Genomic DNA, 18,681 nt, shown 5'->3' with positions numbered 1-18,681 from the left:
GGCGATAAATTCGAGTGTACATACAGGCAGAATAACCCGGGTCAGGACATCAGGGTTAGGCCGACAGATGGCAGGCCCACCGGCAGCCTCCCCTTCCCGGCCGCGAAGAGCTTCCCATGGGGCTCCCCCCGATCCGATCCCCGTGCTGCCAGTCTGCGATCCTTTCGCAAAAATTGCTCAAAGGACATCATCGTCTACGATCAGGATCCGGAAGTTTATCCCTCCTCGCCCTATCTCTTCTACTGTAGCGCTACTAGATGCAATTGTGAAAATCTCTCTCTCTAGCGCGGTTGTTGCAGTGGTGTCGCGCACAGGCAATGTGGCATGTGAACATTCCGGATTTAGGAAGCCGCAGCACAGTCAGCCCCTGTTTAGTTTCCACCATGTAAATGCAAAAACACAAAATTTTGCTAATTTGAAATATTAAATGAAGTCTATTTACAAATTTTTTTTGTATAGATGGGCTGTAAATCTCGTGACGAATCTAATGAGCCTACTTAATCCATGATTTGCAACAGTTATACTACAGTAACCATCCATTAATTATTGATTAATCATAGATTAATTAGTATCATTAGATTCGTCTCGCGATTTACAATACATCTGTGTAAAAAATTTTATAAACAAACTTCATTTAGTACTTCAAATTAGAAAGATTCTGTCGCAAAAAAATTAAAAAATTTTGCGTTTACACGCCAGAGAACTAATCACGGTCTCAATCAGCCATCATTGGCTCTCGGCCGCGAGTTGGTGACACGCACGGCCGTGCACTCCGGCGGGCTCGGGCGCACGCCTTTCGCATAAACTAGTGGCCTTCCGATTTTTTAAAGAATCTTGCTAATTTGATGTACTAAATGAAGTATATTTACAAAACTTTTTGTATGGGTGAGCTGTAAATCGCGATACGAATCTAATGAGCCTACTTAATACATGATTTACAACAGTGACACTACAGTACCACCCGCTAATTATTAATTAATGATGGATTAATTAGCATCATTAGATTCGTCTCGCGATTTACAACCCATCTAGATTCTTTTGCAAAAAAATACAAATTTTTTTTGCAAAACGAACTAAACAACAGCGCCTTATCCTGTTATCAATAGTCCCCCGCGGTTTTCGGAAATGTCCAAATGCTGTCACTCACTTTTATGCTTGTTTGTTTCTCTTTTAATGGCTGTGTTTAGATCCGTAATAAGATGGTAAAAAAGACACATCGGATGCATACTATAGCACTCTTCGTTTATTTGTGGTAAATATTATCTTATCATAGGTTAACTAGGCTCAAAATATTCGTTTCGCAACGTACATCAAAACTATGCAATTAATTTTTTTATTTACTTATATTTAGTACTCCATGCATGAGACAAAAGATTTGATGTGAAAGATAAATAGTGAAATTTGGAGAGAAAGATTTTACAACTAAACACAGCCAACATAAAAATAAAAATACAATCTTTACATTTTGATTGATTTTTGTATGGGGTACTATATGTTCGACCTTCAACACACAAGGTGTGTTTAGTTCGCGAAAAAGTTGTTGTAACATGTTTCGATTTTATTTGGCAACTATTGTCTAATTATGGAGTAATTAGTCTCGAAAGATTCGTCTCGTCATTTACAACTAAACTGTGCAATTAGTTATATTTTTTAACTACGTTTAATATTCTATGCATGTATCGTAAGATTTGATGTGATGTGCATCAATAAAAAATTTTGGGAATTTTTCGCGGAATTAAACAAATCCATAGTGGGCACCTGTGACCCTTTTTTAGATGCATGTTTTTTTACACTTTTTACTTGTAATTAATGAAATATATTAAAAAGAGTGATGAAGTAGGTAGACCCACATGCACACGGGTTGAAAAACAAAAGTAAACCCACGCCATCCCCGCCATAATTACCGTACCGTCCTCCGGGCGGGCAGGCGCGGCTGGGGCCCCGGCATTACTCCTCCGCCGCAGAACCCCTCCGCTCCGCGTCCCCTCGCGGGTAACCCCACCCACACCAGCTCTGAGCTGTGACACAGCTGTCCTCTCCCCACTCGCACCAGGAGCTCACCTCCTCCCCCTCGTCTCCCCTCCACAGGAATCCGCCGCCATAATCCCCTCCGCATTGCTGGCGCCGGGCTCCCTCCTCCACTTCCCCGCCGGAATCCGCTTCCATCCCTCTTCGTTTGCTTCGGTTCGGTGGTATGAGCGGCTGGTGAATTGGTGACACGATGAGGAAGGCGCTGCTGCTGCTGCTCGTCCTCTGCTGCCTCGCCGCCTCCAGCGAGGCGGTGGCGGTGCTGGGGGAGGAGGAGGCGTCGGCGGAGCTGGCGGTGGTGGTGGACCCGTCGTGGCGGTTCCCGAGCCAGCGGCTGCGGGACGCCTACGTCGCGCTGCAGACGTGGAAGCAGCAGGCCATCTTCTCCGACCCCCGCAACTTCACCGCCGACTGGGTGGGCCCGGGGGTCTGCAACTACACCGGCGTCTTCTGCGCGCCCGTGCCGCGCGGGGAGCCCGGCGCCGGGGAGCTCGCCGTGGCGGGCATCGACCTCAACCACGGCGACATCGCGGGGTACCTCCCCTCGGAGCTCGGCCTCCTCGCCGACCTCGCGCTGCTGCACCTCAACTCCAACCGCTTCTGCGGCCTCGTCCCCGCCACGTTCCGCCGGCTCCGCCTCCTCGTCGAGCTCGACCTCAGCAACAACCGCCTCGTCGGTGCGTTCCCCGCCGTCGTGCTGGACCTCCCGGCGCTCAAGTTCCTCGACCTCCGGTTCAACGACTTCGAGGGCGCCATCCCGCCGGAGCTCTTCGACCGCCCGCTCGACGCCATCTTCCTCAACCACAACCGCCTGCGCTCCCCGCTCCCGGACAATTTCGGCAACTCGCCGGCATCCGTCATCGTGCTCGCCGACAACAGCTTCGGTGGCTGCCTCCCCGCGAGCCTCGGGAACATGTCCGACACGCTCAACGAGATCCTCCTCATCAACAACGGGCTCGACTCCTGCGTCCCCCCGGAGGTCGGGCTGCTCCGGGAGGTGACCGTCTTCGACGTCAGCTTCAACGCGCTCGTCGGACCGCTGCCGCAGCAGGTGGCCGGGATGCGGAAGGTGGAGCAGCTCGACGTCGCGCACAACCGCCTCTCGGGGGCCGTCCCGGAGGCCATCTGCGCGCTCCCGCGGCTCATGAACCTCACCATCTCCTACAACTTCTTCACCGGCGAGCCGCCGTCCTGCGCGCGCGTCGTGCCGCCCGACGGTGACAGGCGGAACTGCCTGCCCAACCGCCCCGCGCAGCGCACGCCGCAGCAGTGCGCCGCGTTCTACTCGCAGCCGCCCGTCGACTGCGCCGCGTTCCAGTGCAAGCCCTTCGTCCCTGTTCCTCCATTGCCGCCGCCGCCAGCGTACCCCGGGCCCTTGCCACCGGTATACCCCATGCCATACGCATCGCCACCGCCACCTTCACACTACCGATGATTGGTTCATCGGAGAGGCACTATCATCTTCACCTCTTCCTTCGCCACCCTGCTGGATAGAGACAGCAAAGTTCACCGTCACAAGTGTACGTGGTCAGTCATTGTTGTGCTTAGATTTCTAGCGTTTTTGATTGATAGCTACCGGCATTTATATGGTGCAAATACATCGCTCTTGCTTTTCGCATTGGTCGGTCTCTGTTCTTGGCGTCGATCAGTTTGCGTCATGGTTATGGTGAAAAGGATTGGAGATGGTTGGTGATGGTCTGATGGACGGAGGGAACAATTTGAGCTCGGATTGATTGCTAATTGGGTTGTGAATAATAAACTGCTTGGGAGAGACAGGTTACGAGGATGAGGATTGGCTGGTGCCTTGGTGCGCACCTGGGCCTGGGGTGTATAGAGGGGCTTGAGCTCGAGTTTTTCAGTTGAGAGTCGAGAGACAAGCTTTCAGACCAAGAAATGTATCCTGCTTAACTATTCTTTCTTTCTTTTTTGTCACAGTTACTATTATTCGATTGCTATGGTATTTATCTTGGATTCCTTCGGCCTCTTGATTGGTACTCTGTTCTGTTCTTACGTTGCCGATGAGATGATCGTCGTATCGTATGTATACTGTTTTCAGGTTGGTCATTCTTCGCATGTACATTCTGTGTGTCCTCTGCTACAGAAATCACCATGGTGTCTTAGATGATTCACACATGGTGTGTTGAGCATAAGCATCCTATTGGCACAAAATTTTCAAAGCTTATTTTTGTCTTTATGAAAAAAGAGTGATACTGCCAGGTGATTCTTCCCCTAGCTCTGCCATTGTTTTTTTTTTGAAAATACATGCCATTGCTTTCTTCTGACGATACACCTGGGCAGCGCCTTGCCAGTTTTTTAAAGGGAAACTTGGAGTACCTTATTCAAAAAAAAATGGAGTACCAATTCAAGATGAGGTCCTTAATCTCTGCTCTTTTCGGCACTGCCACCATGATTAGAATTTAGAAGGCGTAATGATCGTCGCTGACTGCATTGCCCCGCCTTTGGTTCACTCGAGTAGGGGGGAAAGTGTGATGAAATCATGCATGAGCTGCTATGGTCTGATCGCATTTGCTTTGGCCCTAAGATAATATCATGACCGTTATACAGCAGCTTCTACGGCGATTAAGATTAGAGCATGCTGCATGCTCCTCACTTTTTTAGCGTTCTCTAATCTGATCTAGGAGTGATTGTTTACTGATGATTCTGGGAGAGTGCATTTCTAGGAGTGTCCATGCGTCAGAGGAAGAGGAAGGCTGTTGCCAAATGACCTGAAAATGTGAATATGTGATCATTGTCAGTGGGATGCGAGTTCTTCTCCCCTCACATGGTGGATTGCAGTACGAGTTTACTGAATCCGGCCATGAAGGGTGCGCTAACCACCGTTAGCCGTTCGTTGCGGTGTGCAGTCCCGTCATTCTGTCAGGAGTGTCATCATATAGTTACGACGATATAGTTACGAAGACAGAGGAGTGTGATGGTCATGATACTTTTCTCATATTCGATAACACTTCTCATTTTTTTTATAGTGAAACTGTCATGTCAATAAAATTAATATTTATGACACTGGTGACATTCGCATTGTCACCCGCGCTACCCCCGGTTTCGTGGGACGGGGGGAAGCACGTGCACCCCCACCGAGTCATTCTGTCTTCAGGTCCCGTTCTCTTCTGTTCCTGCAATATGCTGCTGTTCCTGTTGGAGCGAGTTTAGGGGGGTGTTTAGAAACAGGGACTTCAAAAAAGTCCTAGGGACTTTTTAGTATTTAGAATTATTAAATAAATATTAATTATAAAACTAACTGCAGAACCCTGGGGCTAAACTGCGAGACGAATCTAATGAGGTATCTTAATCTATGATTAGCGAATGGTTACTGTAGCATCACTGTAGCAAATTATGAATTAATTAGGCTCATTAGATTCGTCTCGCGAAAAAGCACTCAGCTGTCAAAAAACATTTATAAACAAATTTTATTTAATACTATAAAATAGTAAGATTCCTTTTGATGTGATAGGGACTTCTGAAAAAAGTCCTGGAGCCAAACAAGGCCTTACTAATCCTGGAATAGTTAGCGCCGTAATCATACATTACAGACCCCAGTGTGCTTTCTTTATTATTATTTGGGAGGCGGGGAAAGGGTAGTTCTGTCTTTTGTGCCTTGCACTTGCACTTGCACTTGCACCATGTTGGGGAGCATGTGCTGTGCGTAGCGTAGGTGTGAGGTGAGATGAAATGAAATTCGAAAGAAAGATGGAGAAACTTTGTTCCCCCGTATAAAAAGCCTCTGGGTTCCCGGCTTGGCATGTCAAGACTGCACTAAAACCATCCCTTTCGGCGCGTCACAGCGCAGGCAGCAGTGCCGACCGGGCCCCGGCGGCCGAGCCAGAGGTGGCCGCCACTGTTGCTACTTGCGATGCAGCGCAGGCGCTACTGGTACCGCGAGTACCGGTCATGTGCTCGCGACCAGCAACCGCATTACAACTTTGCAATCGTGGCGACCAAGCCCAAGTTTACCATACCAGAAAAGAAGATCGCAGCGGCAGAAGGTCAACTTCGTGCACATGATCATCCGCCGCTTGTCCAGCTCGCCTCCTGGCAGAAACCGCTGCGAGTTTTGCTCTGGTCCATTTGACCTCGATCGCCTGGTAGAAAACTCGGCTCGATCGTGGCCGCCGGAGGCCCGGCCCGGAGATGATGCTGCCACCGACACCGTAATCCCGGGAGTAAACGCTGGTGACACGCCCAGTCGGTGCGCCACCGACGACGCAATTTTTTTAAAAAAATTTTGAGTGGAGGTGCCACATTTTGAGAGAGAGAGGAAGGCGATCCAGAAAGATCCTGTTTGCATGGCTACTTTGAGCAGCAGCAGCAGCAACAAAAGCCCGCCCTAGTACTGACTGGCACGGTGCACGCGTATCATCGGTGAAATAAACCCTGTGGTTGCGCACAAAGTGACGGACCTGCCGGGAAAGTCGCAGACCGTAGCACGTCGCGTGTCGCAAAGACGGGCGTACAAAAGCGGCGCGCTGCGTCGTGTCCCCCTCCATCATCGCTCGCAGCGCACACGGTTCGGTTCCGTTTCCCGTGGCCCTGCTGCTAGGTGCTAGGTGCTGCTGCTGCCAAAGGCAGGCAGGCGGGGGCTAGCTAGCTACAGATTGCGGGGACGAGCGAGCACTGGACCGCACCACCGACCGAGAGGCGGACGGAATGGAATGGGATGGGATGGCTGTGGTGGTGGACGCTGGCTGGACGGAAGTATTGGCTATCCGTCTTCTCTCGCAAAGGGAAGGGGGTCCGGGGGACCGGGTCGATGGATGCCACACGGAACATGAACAGCTAGCGGCTAGCCCGGAAGGATCCGGCCAACGGCAACGGGACGGCCCCTTTCGGTGGGTTCTGGTTCGCGGTCGTAGTGCCCCTTCCACTGCTGATCGGTCGAGGCCGGCCGCTCCAGCTTCGCAGTTCAGGGAGCACACGCTCCTGCCGGCCTGCCTGGCCGAGTGGCTGAGTTCAAATCTCTCAGGTGCCCGTGCAGAACAGGCAGTGAAAATAGGAAGCAGATAGATGAAATACTGCCTCATGTGTTCTCTCGAGTCTCAATCAGGGTTAACAATTTCGGCGAAATTTCGGAAAATTTTTCGTTTCCGCTAGTTACCGGGATCCGAAATTTCGGTATTTTTCGGTATATTTCGTTTTCAAATTCAAAATTCAACAAATTTCGACCGAAATTCAACGAAATTCGCCGAAATTTACCGAAATTTCGGAACGGAATTCCGTTTCCGCTAAACACCGGGATTTGACCGGAAAACGAAATGGTTAACCCTGGTCTCAACATGCTTCGCCGACAAATGGGGAGCTTTTCTTGGGGGGTGGGGGGGGGGGGGGTCGGCGGCGGCAGGCCAGGGGGGCCGGGCGTCCGGCTCTTCGCTGTGCGGCGCAGCATGTTGCACGCTTGCAGCAGCCAGCAGCTCAATCCCTGGCTGACCAGGACCAACCGGACAGCTCAAGTCCGCCGAAAAGCTTGTAGCGACAAGCGTCGGGGGCTCTCGGTGCAAGTGCATGCAGCAAGGTGACTCGATTGGTAGGAAATTAATAGGCTTTGTTTCATACAAGGAATGGCGGGCCCCAAATGCTAGCCCACGGGAGGAAGTCGGGTGGGCTTGTGGTGTCCTACATACATGGATGGGTGGTCACAAGTGACAGAAGCCCATGGGTTCAATCCAAACAAATCTTGGGGGCCCAAATAAATCTTTCTTTGCAACAGGAAATTAGAATATCAACCGGATACATCCCCAGCCAGTAGCCGGGCAGTTATTCAGAGCTTGCCTGGTTACCTTCCAATTTTTGCTCAACACAAATTAAAAGTATATTAATAAAATTTAGCTATCATTTGGTTTATATCTAAAAATTGGCATTTTAATATTGGTGATCAAAATCGCAGTAACTTACTATAAACTTGTTAAACCTTACGAGCTCCCAGTCCGGGCCGTGATTGCTCGTCAGATGCGCCTCGTGCTCGTGTATCGTTTCTTTGGTTACATTGCAAGAGATCGCGTCTCTCAATTTTCCTGGTGACAGAAAGGATGTGAAATCTGTTGAATTCTGGATACTAGTTTAATGTTGCGAAAATTATGCTTGCAGCTGGTGTTCTATGCTGATGTGTTTACTTTCTGTTTCTGGCTACCAGTATTTCGATCAAATCTTTCGAAATGTTCTGACCATTACAAATCATGCTGCGCTGCAACAGTTAGCACGAAATTCTACGGTCTTCAGTTTCAAATTTAATTTAGATTATAGCCTTCAACGCATAAATTAAAATTTGGATTTGTGGTTGCGGCTCATATCTTCGGGAGTAGTACAAATGCTTTTCCACTAGTGCATTTGTCCAACTATACAAGGTGTGTATGCATTTGGAAAATAGTAGTTTTATTTGTCTTGGTTAATGCTTAGTCAAATTGTATAAATGTTTAGCGTATAAAAATTCTACAACCGATTTCATGTGTAAAGTGCTTTCCTGCACATTAGTTTTGAAATAGATGATATTATGTGATAGGCCAATGATAAAGCACTTTGGTTAATGCCTAATTTTCAAGACGTACCGAAATAGAGCACACAACTCATGCTGGGTGGGAGTTAGCAGCTTCTTTTTTTAAGATAAAGGAAAAGATTCCTGCCTTTTTGCATTGTGATGCATACCGCCACTGTCACATTATTGCATTACCCGAAAGCATAAAGTGTAGATGGGAGTTAGCAGCTTTGTACCCTCTTCGTCAAATTTTTAAAATTTACCATCAATAAATTTAGTTTAGAAACGGAAACCAGGTGTGTAGACATTTCTGTTGGACAATCTTTTATAATCCAATACAATTACTTGATGTTAAGGTATTTTCTATGATGACACGACAAGATGACACACTGCTGCAGAAAAGTCTAATGGATAGACTGACCCCAACAACACGAGGAAAAAGATTTTTTGCCTCGCGCTCGCCACTGTGCCTGCTCCGTCCCTCCTCCAACAGACCATGCATCGCGCAATGCATTTTCTCTTTGGAGGAGGGAGGGGATGCAAAAATACATCCCTTCTCTCCTCGAATGCATCCGGCCGGCAGAGGAGGAGGAGGCGGCGGACCAGAGGAGGGCCACAGACTTCGCGCGCGTGCCCTGCTCCAGCAGCAGGTCCACGAGGTGGCTGCCGACGAATCCGGCCCCGCCGGTGACGACGACCCGGCGCGAAGGCGGGCGGAACCCGGTGGGGACGCCGGAGCGGGCGGCGAAGGAGAAGAATGGGCCGGGGCGGCGACGGCGCGTGGGAGGGGGATGACTTGTGGAGTTGCTTCATCATGGCGGGAGAGCGGCTAGTCGGAGGCGGCGGTGGGTGCGTGGTTAGTGACTCCGGCCAGCTCCAATCGGCGGTGCGGGCAAGCTGGCGCGAACGCCCTCCTTGCCTTCTAGCTCCTCCTCCTGCTGCTCATGCCGCCCGGCGGGATGGGGAGGAGGCGGCCTCCCGACGGCGGAGGGCGAGGCCGCCTGTGCGGGCCTCCCGGAGGTGGCGGCAGAGGCCGAGCCCTGCGACGGCAGGCCGGCGCGCGGGAGGAAGGCGGGTCCGACGGATGGAGGCAGGGCTGCCGCGCGGGAGGGAGGCGGGCCTCGCTCGCCACCGTCTCCGCGGAGGCCCGCTCCGCGTCCAGCTCTTGCCGCAGGCCGTGCGCCGCCGCCTCCGCGGCCTCCTTCTCCTCCCGCAGCAGCGCCGCCGCGGCCTCCAGCTCCTCCACCCGCCGGATCAGCTCCTCCACCGCCGCCAGCTACCCTCCTCCCGCCTTCGGCGACAGCTCCGGCGACTGCGCGGACGGCCGCCGCTTCATCGACCGCCGCGGCGGCGAGGGGTCCGCGGCCGGATCCATGGAGGCATGTAGCACGCCGCGGATCCCACCGCCACCGTGGGGAGCTAACGGCTGGCGCAGCGGTCGCACGCGCGCGCACGACGGCGAGGCGCGTTGTCGGGGGCAAAGCGGCTGCTAATGCAAATGGGAATGCAACGGCTGTTGGAGGCACGGTTTGGAGACGGGAATGTAAAGTACTGTTCACGCGAGGCAAATATGGATTTGCTCGCGAGAATAGCTCTCCTTGGAGTCGGTCTAAGGCGGCGGAAAAGCAGTGCAAAAGCAAGAGCACAAGAGCACAACAGAAGTAGAAAATCTTATCGACTATCGAGCAAACGTGCTCTAGTCGCCTCGCCTCACTTTCATTCCTATGCGGCTCTGCCAGCCATGGCCACTCGTTCCTAGCATAAGAGCGCGCGCCCGCGAGGCCGCGAGGTCACTCGGCCACTCGCGACGCGGGAGGAGCCGCAAGAGCTAAGCGCCATGACCACGACGAAGCACCACTTCCTGATCGCCACGTACCCGGCCCAGGGGCACATCACCCCGGCGCGCCACCTCGCGCGCCGCCTCGCCGGCGCGTGCCCAGGCGCGCGCGTCACCATCTGCGCCCCGCTCTCGGCGTTCCGGCGGATGTTCCCGGGCGCCGCTGCGGTGGCGGGGGAGGAGAGGGGCGGCGACGGGGACGACGCGGTCGCGTACGTGGCCTACTCGGACGGCTACGACGGCGGGTTCGACCGCGCCGCGGACAGCTACGCGCGGTACATGGAGCGGGCCAGGGCAGCCGGCGAGCGCTCGCTGGCCGCGGTGCTCTGCCGCCTCCGCGCCGGCGGGCGCCCCGTGACGTGCGCGTTGTACACGCTGCTGCTGCCGTGGGTGGCGGGCGTCGCGCGGGAGCACGGCGTGGCGGCGACGGCCGTGTTCTGGATCCAGCCGGCCACCGCCCTCGCCGCGTACTACCACTACTTCCGCGGCCACCGGGACGCCGTCGCGGCCGCCGCGGCGTCCGGGGACCCCGGCGCGCAGGTGCGGCTCCCTGGCCTCCCGCCGCTCCGGGTCCGCGACCTGCCGTCGTTCCTCGCCATCACCGACGAGGACAACCCCTTCGCGTTCGTGCTCCCGGAGTTCGGCGAGCTCATGGACGCGCTGGAACGCGGCGGCGACGACCCATCGAGGCCTCCCCCGACGTACGTCCTCGCCAACACGTTTGACGCCCTGGAGCACGACGCGCTCGCGTCCCTGAGGCCACACGTCGACGTCTTCGCCGTCGGGCCGGTGCTCTCGTTCCTGCACGAAGCGGATGACGCCGGCAAGCGCGCGCTGCCTCCCCCTCGCGATGTCTTTGACCATGACAGGAACGGCGACTTCCTCAGCTGGCTGGACTCCAAGCCGGCCAAGTCGGTGGTGTACATCTCCTTCGGGAGCTCGTCGGTGATGAGCAGGAACCAGGTCGCCGAGATAGCCGACGCCCTGGCGCGGATCAAGAGGCCGTTCCTCTGGGTGCTGAGGAAGGACAATTGCAGGGACGGCGAGGACGACGCGGCGATCAGGAGCCTGGCGGCGGCCGCGGGCGACGCCGGCGCCGGGACGGTGGTGGAGTGGTGCGACCAGGCGCGCGTGCTGTCGCACCCGTCGGTGGCGTGCTTCGTGACGCACGGCGGGTGGAACTCGATCCTGGAGGGCGTGGCCTGCGGCGTGCCGCTGGTCGTGGCACCGCAGTACTCGGACCAGGGCACGAGCGCCTGGCTCGTCGCGGAGCGGGCGGGCGGCGCCGGCGTCCGCGCGGCGGCGCGGGAGGCGGACGGCGTCGTTGAGGCCGCGGAGCTGGCGCGGTGCGTGGTGGCCGCGACGTCGGGGGCGGCGGCGTCCCGCGCCGCGGCGTGGAGGCAGGAGGCGAGGGCGGCCGTTGCCAGCGGCGGGGGCTCGGACCGGAGCCTGACGGAGTTCCTGAGGCGGATCGTCGCCGAAGGTGGTGGCAACTAGTAGACGACGCGTAGCTTACTCCGTCGATGGCTCGACGAGTGCGATTTGGTCGAGAAATCGATGGCTTGTTTCGAAACGAGAATAAAAATTCCGTCGAAGGAGATTGACACGGATGGCTCCAATCCCATCCAAAATGGTGCAGAAAAGTGCTCGTCTGCGCGTACTAGTTGTGCTTCCGCATGCTGCTCCAGACGTGCATGCGTCTGCAGCCTCAGGAACCCAAGCAAACGTGTCGACGCCGGAAGCGGAGAGAGACGGGCCCCTGCGGACGGATCATGCGCTGGACCTGGTGAGCACGACATGATCCTCATCCCGTCGACACTGACAGGAGGTCGTCCTCGCCGCTTGCAGAGATGGAGAGCCCGCGGCCCGCCACCGAGGCACTTTTCCATCCGACGGGTGGGACGTATCCTTCTTTTCGGTACTCTGCTTTGCTCTGGCGTCGGGACTCGGGAGGCATATCTGCCTCCGCTGGCCGCTCGGACCTGCTCAATGCTCAACGAATAATTCTCGACGACGGCGATCGAGTAACAACGTTCTTAGAAATTTGACAACTGTTGTGGGCTGTGACCGAATCAAAACAGCAGCTAAAGCATGAAAGGACGCATTGAAATCTGTAGGGAATGTGAAGATGGGACAAATATTAGCATCAATTTGTTTGCCATTTGGCCAAATTGCAAGGATTATAATGCAAAAATACCATTATCGGACAAGGCCCCTTGTGCCCGCGTCGTCCCCGCTTAGGGCGACACGGGCAGACGCCCCCACCAGCCGCCGCCGCCCACTTCCCCGCTCCCCACCGCTGCGCCGCCGCCGGAGCTGGCCGTCGGAAGCCCGCGTGGCCCGCGAGGACGGCGGCGGCGGGGCAACTTCCTCTCCCCTCCCTACGTCAGGTGGACGCGGCTGCTACTGGCCGGAGGGGGACGCCGCCGGGAGGGCGGTGGCAGCGCCAGCGAGGCCGGATCCGATGGCTGCGGGCCCAGATTTGGCGCCTGTATGCGGGTCCCTCACTACTACATATTTATGCATAAATACGTAGTAGTGAGGGATGTGACTGCAGAGATCACTATGCAGGAGTTCTATGACCACCTGTTATTACTGTTACACTATTAGCCAGGGCAAACTAAAAGACCACAGTCCACAGTAGTAAGGAACCCATTAATCCATAGCATTAATGACAACTTTACCAATTTCAGTATCTGTCATATTTTTTAGGGAAAATTTGATTCATGCCACCACAACTCCGTGAAATTGGGTTTCATGTTCAAAATCATGCCACTCAATGGCATGGATTTCAACATGAAATCCAATTTCAAGAAGTTGTAGTGGCATGGATCCAACTGACCCTTTTTTTTTATCATATATGTCTGCGCGCGCGTTGTGCCTGTATAGTGTATATTGCCTAAACGGCTCTTGTTGCGAGGAACCAGCCCAAGTTGATCCCGTTTAATAAGTTATCGTCAATTGATCAACTAGATTAAAAAGGGCCAACCCCGGTAGTCCTTGGAATGTGTCATGAGCACCGCCCAAGATTTAAACACACTCCACTTGCACAATATGTGAACATCATCACATAATCACAATCGTACATAGAGTTTTAATTAAAAAAAGGGGGTTCAAGTGCAAGGACATTGAGTTTCAAAGTTTTGCAGCGGAAAGTTCTACATCACATATACTCTATACATAGTATAAAATAAGAAGGTTAACACTATATGCCGATAGTGCCCTTCCAATAGCCACCGGCCATCTACTCCTCACCCGCACCTCCATCCGCGGGGTAGAAGTACCCAAAGACGGCCTCCGACTGTGAATCACCTGCAACAACTTTAACGATAGCACCATGAGTACGAAGGGTACTCGCAGGGCTTATCCAATATGGGTATATACTAGCCCGACCTCAAGGAAAATGTATTTGGTTAGTAGCAAGGATAGAGTAAAGTATTAACTTTTGCATAAAAGCATCTATCTTTGATCAAGTTGTAATAAACAAAAGACATGGCATTTATGATCTCTAAAGCATGCATCAAACAATTACATAAGTAAAGTGTTCATAAATCATAAGCTCAATATTCCATGAACTTTCTCGGTAACTCTACGTTAAAGTCAAAGTACAAGAGCATGCTCAATGACCGAGAGCGCGGCTATTGCAATAGATCAAAAACCCTGCAGGGGTGTACAACTTTTCCCACACGAGAATAAGACCAACGACCATACCCATGGCCAAGGATAAGTGTTGATTCATGCCTCAACCTTTCACACAAACACAACCGGTTATGAGCGAACGGTCGGGAAGGACAAGTGCACCGGACCCGCCGATCACACTCCATCACAACTCGCACAGAATCCGATCAAGGCAAGGTGTGACTCATGCTAATTGGCTTACCGTCCCATTATAAAGTATGTGGTTTGTACGGAAAGGTGCTCAAGTATCAAAGCGATTACGCATCAGTCCTTAATGAACTCAAGCAAGTCTAACCATTGAGCTCCATCCCAAAATGGCCCTACCATACTTGCCCAAGTCCGAATCATCTTTCATCTTTGCTCAACTTGTATCCATTCTTGACTAATCATGTAAAATTAATCAAACATCCTATAGCTCGCGAGTGGTGGTGACCTTGCCACCTCTCGTCTTGTACCGTAACTAAGCATGGCTAAGCATATAGTTTGTGACACCTATTCAAGCATACTCATCTAAGGATGATACCCTAATCAAGGTTGGTAATGCATCAAATAGGTTCTAAGCAATCAATGATATATATAGTAACTCATGCGCAAACAAGACATGTATACTTCATTGATCCAAAATAGGGAGTAAAAAATGCTTAGGTGCCTGCCTTGAGTATCCGGCTCAAGCTCCTCTTGTTCCCTCTTGTTCCGGCGTCACGGTTTCTACACGATTGCAATGATGCATGATAAATAAATATGCCATGAATGATTGACATGGTATGCAAATGGTATGAGAAGGCGCGATTTAACATTGCAAACTATGATAAAAGAGGCTAGACATGTAGTACATATGTGGATTAATCATAGCTAAGTGTAGGGGTGATAGACCACTAACTGCGGACCGTCCGGCTTAGAAGAAGCGGACCGTTCGGCTCTAAACGGCGGACCATTTGGCGGACCATCCGCCGGCCAACCGCGGAACATTCTAGGTCGAAAACATGGTTTCTAGGTGTTTCTGTGTAAGGCTGAAAAATGACCTGCGGACCGTCCGCCCCTAGGGGGGAGACCGTCCGCCTCACAAATTTTGGGAGGCCGAAAAAGTTCTAGAGACTCTGCTGGTTGGGTAGAAAAAACCCGCAAATCCACGGACACCGAACCCGTTGGGCGCGGATTCGGGTCTGGGTTTGTACCCGCGGGCGCGGGCGCGGGCGCGGGTACGACTTCAAACCCGACGGGTATTTGCTAACGGATTTCAAAATTTGATACCCGAACCCGCAAACCCGCATAGCCGCTGACATGTGGGGCCAAAACCATGAGTATATATAATAGTTTCTAGGGTTGGCGGTTCCCACTCTCCCAGCCGCCACTCACCGCGACTCCAAGCCGCAACCCGCAAACCCCATCGCCCCTGCCCCTGCGCACCCATCCCAACCCCTCGGGCGCTCGGCCTCCAGGGCCGCCGGCTCCCCTCCGTCGGCGTCTCCCCCTCCGGCCGCTGCTCTCTTCCACCTCCCGCTCTCGGCACCCTCTCCCACCCCGACCAGGCCTCCGCAACCGGCGCCGGTCGCGCCGCCGCTCACCTTCCCCGCCTCCCCTGCCGCCGACGCACACCGTCCCCGCCGCCGTCGCGCCCTCCACCCTCCGCCTTACCTGCCGCCATTCGCTGTCCCCGCCGCCCTCCGCCTTCCCCGCCGCCGTCCCCGGTAGCCGCCGCCCTCCGCTGTCCCCGCCGCTGCCGCCCTCTGCCTTCCCCACCGCCGTCCCCGGTTGCCGCCGCCCTCCGCTGTCCCTGCCGACGTCCCGGCCGCCGCTGCCCTCAGCTGTCTCCGCCGCCGTCCCGGCCGCCGCCGCCCTCCGCCGTCCCCGCCGCCGTCCCGGCCGCCGCCGCCCTCCGCCGTCCCCGCCGCCGTCCCGGCCGCCGCCGCCCTCCGCTGTCCCCGCCACCGTCCTGGCCTCCGCCGCCCTCCGCCGTCGGCCCGTCGCGCCCTCCCAGATCCCAGATCCAGTGGTCGGCCTGGCGGGTACGGCCATGCCCGCGGGCATTTGTTACCCGCGGGTAGCGGGCGCGGGTGTAAGGTGGTGCCCATTGCGGGTGACGGGTGCGGGTGCGGGCACGGTTTTTGCTCCACGGGTTCGGGTTTACGGAGTCACTATCCGCGCGGATAATATCCATTGCCATCTTGAGTCCGGGGTGCTGACGTAGCAAGGCTTGACTTGGTCGTTGTTGACTAGACTGACTGTGCTGTTGAGCTGAGGACGGTCCGCCCTACAGGGGGAGACCGTCCGCCCTTATAATTTTGAAAGGGCTTAGCCCTAAAGTTTTATCACTCCTAAGTGCAAACTAATTATGGTTAATGCTTGATAATGCATATGATGACATGTTTAATCTTTAATTAACCTAGGGATGTTACACTTATAAAATTTATTTTGATTAAAAAACGGTCCTTTACATCTTTTTGAGGAAAATTAAAAACGGCCCTTGACATGCCTACAATGAATAATGGTTGTCTGGGTTGTTTAGGCCCTAACGGCCAGGCCGTTTGCTCGGTCAAAACCGTTTAGGAATGGGTGACTTGAGTTTAGTTGGGCCTAGCCTAGGTAGGTTAAACGGGCCCTTCTGGCATTGATATTTCGTTGAGGTGGAGAGCCGTTCAAGCGTCGTGATCTGTGGCCGGCTAGCTTCTCTTGATGCGAAAGGACAGCCTAGAGCCTCGTAGTACCTTAGTTCGGTGTTCGATTTTCTATAAGAGCAAATATTTTATGATTTAATGGCGTTGTATTTTTAGTGGTACTCGATGTTTCCGTCAACAGCGAGACATTTATGGTGACTTCGTCAATTTTGAGAATTTATCGGCTCAATCTTCAAAATACTGGTAAGAGTAGGGTTTGTGTACATGTATTTATATGGGTGAGTGTACGTGCATTGTGAGCATACGAGTTGTACCATGTAATCTAAAAAAAGCTGCTCTTGTTCAATAGAATGCCCGAAATAAGAGAATATATTTTTATAGGAAAAGATTATGAAATCATCGTAAAACTAATCTCTCGTAACAAAAAAATCATTCAAAACATCATCAATGTCATTCAAATTAAATCATGTCAGGTTCTTTTCTATAGTAAGTTGAATTAGAAATAGAATATGAGACATAATAATATTTCATGAACTAGCTATCTTTTAGTCAGTTTGATCGATGCATTGACAAGGAACATTCCATTTGGCCTGCTGAACTAGATGGATTCTTACATGCATGGCTGGCCATTTCTGACACTGTTCGCACTAACACAAAATCTGGCAGGCATAAAGTTCATATATGTCCGGCCTATGATTAATTATTTCTCTGATTTAACTAGCCAGCATACATTTGTTGAAACGGTCTTTTGATCAGGTGACGATTCAATAGTATGTAAGCTAATTAAATCAACGTTAGAACCTTATGTTTGAGCTAAATAACGGCACGACAACGACACCGATGATTATGAGAATCCGTTGTTTCCAGACAAGTAGCAGAGACGGAGATATCGTATCATTGGATGCGACAATAACATGGCTTCGAAGAGGTTGCACTTAGATTTTGGCCGCCCAATTAATCAGAGATGCTCGGAGCGTTAAATATATGTACGCGGAGATTTTTTTTTCCAACGAAGGAATGCTTGCCAATCTTTGTGGCTGTTTGTTTATTTGGCTCCTGACAATGAATAAGATTTAACCTTCCAAAAAAAAACAATGAATAAGATCGACGTCATTCGCATGCTCCACTTTATTGCCAAGATAAGCGCCCAAACCATAGAAGAATTTCATCCTCATCATCTCTGAGATACTAGTATATATTAGGGCCTTTTGTTTATCTCGTCAGTTAAAATTACAAAATTCGAATAACATCAGGCCACGTTTTTTTTGTTTCAAAAAAGTTATAACAATTTTAGTTTGCGTGCTTAGATCATCTAATAAGGATCATAAACTTGATCTGTCCTTCGAGGAAGAGGAACTTATTGATCTGTTCGACCATGGACGCCAGCATGCAGATTCCTGTATAAATTAAATTAACAAGGCAGTTTTGATTAACAGTTTTGGACTGTCGAGATTGCGAGTTCCAGTGCTATTCTAATGAAGGCCATCTTGTGCCCTACCAATGCAAATTATAGCAACATGATGCTCCTGTAAACTAAACACGCCTCACCTGCGACAAAAGCGGACCACCCGAAGCCCTAGCCCTGGAGCTCATGGGAATCTTCCGGGTCTCAGTCACGGGCGCAAGGCGCCAAGCAACACCTTTTTCCGCCCGGCGTCATCGTCGATGCCGACGCGAGGTGGCGGCATCAGCAGTTGCGGAGACATGCAGGCTCCTCTTGTGACACCCGCTTGTTAGTTGTTGCCACCCCGGTGGCTCATGCAGCTGTCCACCTCCCCGATCGACTCCTTACAATAGAAGAATTCACTCTCTCCTCCGCGCACCACATCACTTCAGGCATCGCCCCCTCCTCCGATCCTCTCGCTGTCGATCTCTCCGCTCGATCTTATCTAAGGGCGGCTGTATGTAGCTGATGCCTGAATTCTCGCTATAAATTGAGCTGAAACGGATCGGAGCTCACCGTGCCTACCTTCTCATCTATCGATCACCACAGGCGAAGCAGCAAGCAGCAGCAGCAACTGGTGTAGCTGTAGCCTGTAGCT

The 18,681-nt window shown here is 52.7% G+C and overlaps 2 protein-coding genes across 2 annotated transcripts; both read left to right on the top strand.

Moving 5' to 3' along the window:
* Positions 1 to 1,970: 1,970 nt before the first annotated feature.
* Positions 1,971 to 4,010, top strand: LOC120697591 (leucine-rich repeat extensin-like protein 4). Its single transcript, XM_039980868.1, has one exon. It carries the CDS (start codon positions 2,222 to 2,224, stop codon positions 3,461 to 3,463), a length of 1,242 nt encoding a protein of 413 aa, XP_039836802.1. The 5' UTR covers positions 1,971 to 2,221; the 3' UTR covers positions 3,464 to 4,010.
* Positions 4,011 to 10,179: 6,169 nt separating this feature from the next.
* Positions 10,180 to 12,019, top strand: LOC120697590 (UDP-glycosyltransferase 75C1-like). The gene has a single exon (XM_039980867.1). The coding sequence runs from the start codon at positions 10,347 to 10,349 to the stop codon at positions 11,841 to 11,843; it is 1,497 nt and encodes a 498-aa protein (XP_039836801.1). The 5' UTR covers positions 10,180 to 10,346; the 3' UTR covers positions 11,844 to 12,019.
* Positions 12,020 to 18,681: the final 6,662 nt, after the last annotated feature.

The sequence above is a fragment of the Panicum virgatum genome, chromosome 3K, assembly GCF_016808335.1.
Source record: "Panicum virgatum strain AP13 chromosome 3K, P.virgatum_v5, whole genome shotgun sequence".
Classification (NCBI taxonomy): Eukaryota; Viridiplantae; Streptophyta; class Magnoliopsida; order Poales; family Poaceae; genus Panicum; species Panicum virgatum.
This window is presented reverse-complemented; position numbering and strand designations above follow the sequence as displayed.

What these genes read in the sequence shown, in the direction of transcription:
- LOC120697591 (XM_039980868.1), top strand. Translation starts at nt 2,222, where the DNA reads ATGAGGAAGGCGCTGCTGCTGCTGCTCGTCCTCTGCTGCCTCGCCGCC.
- LOC120697590 (XM_039980867.1), top strand. Translation starts at nt 10,347, where the DNA reads ATGACCACGACGAAGCACCACTTCCTGATCGCCACGTACCCGGCCCAG.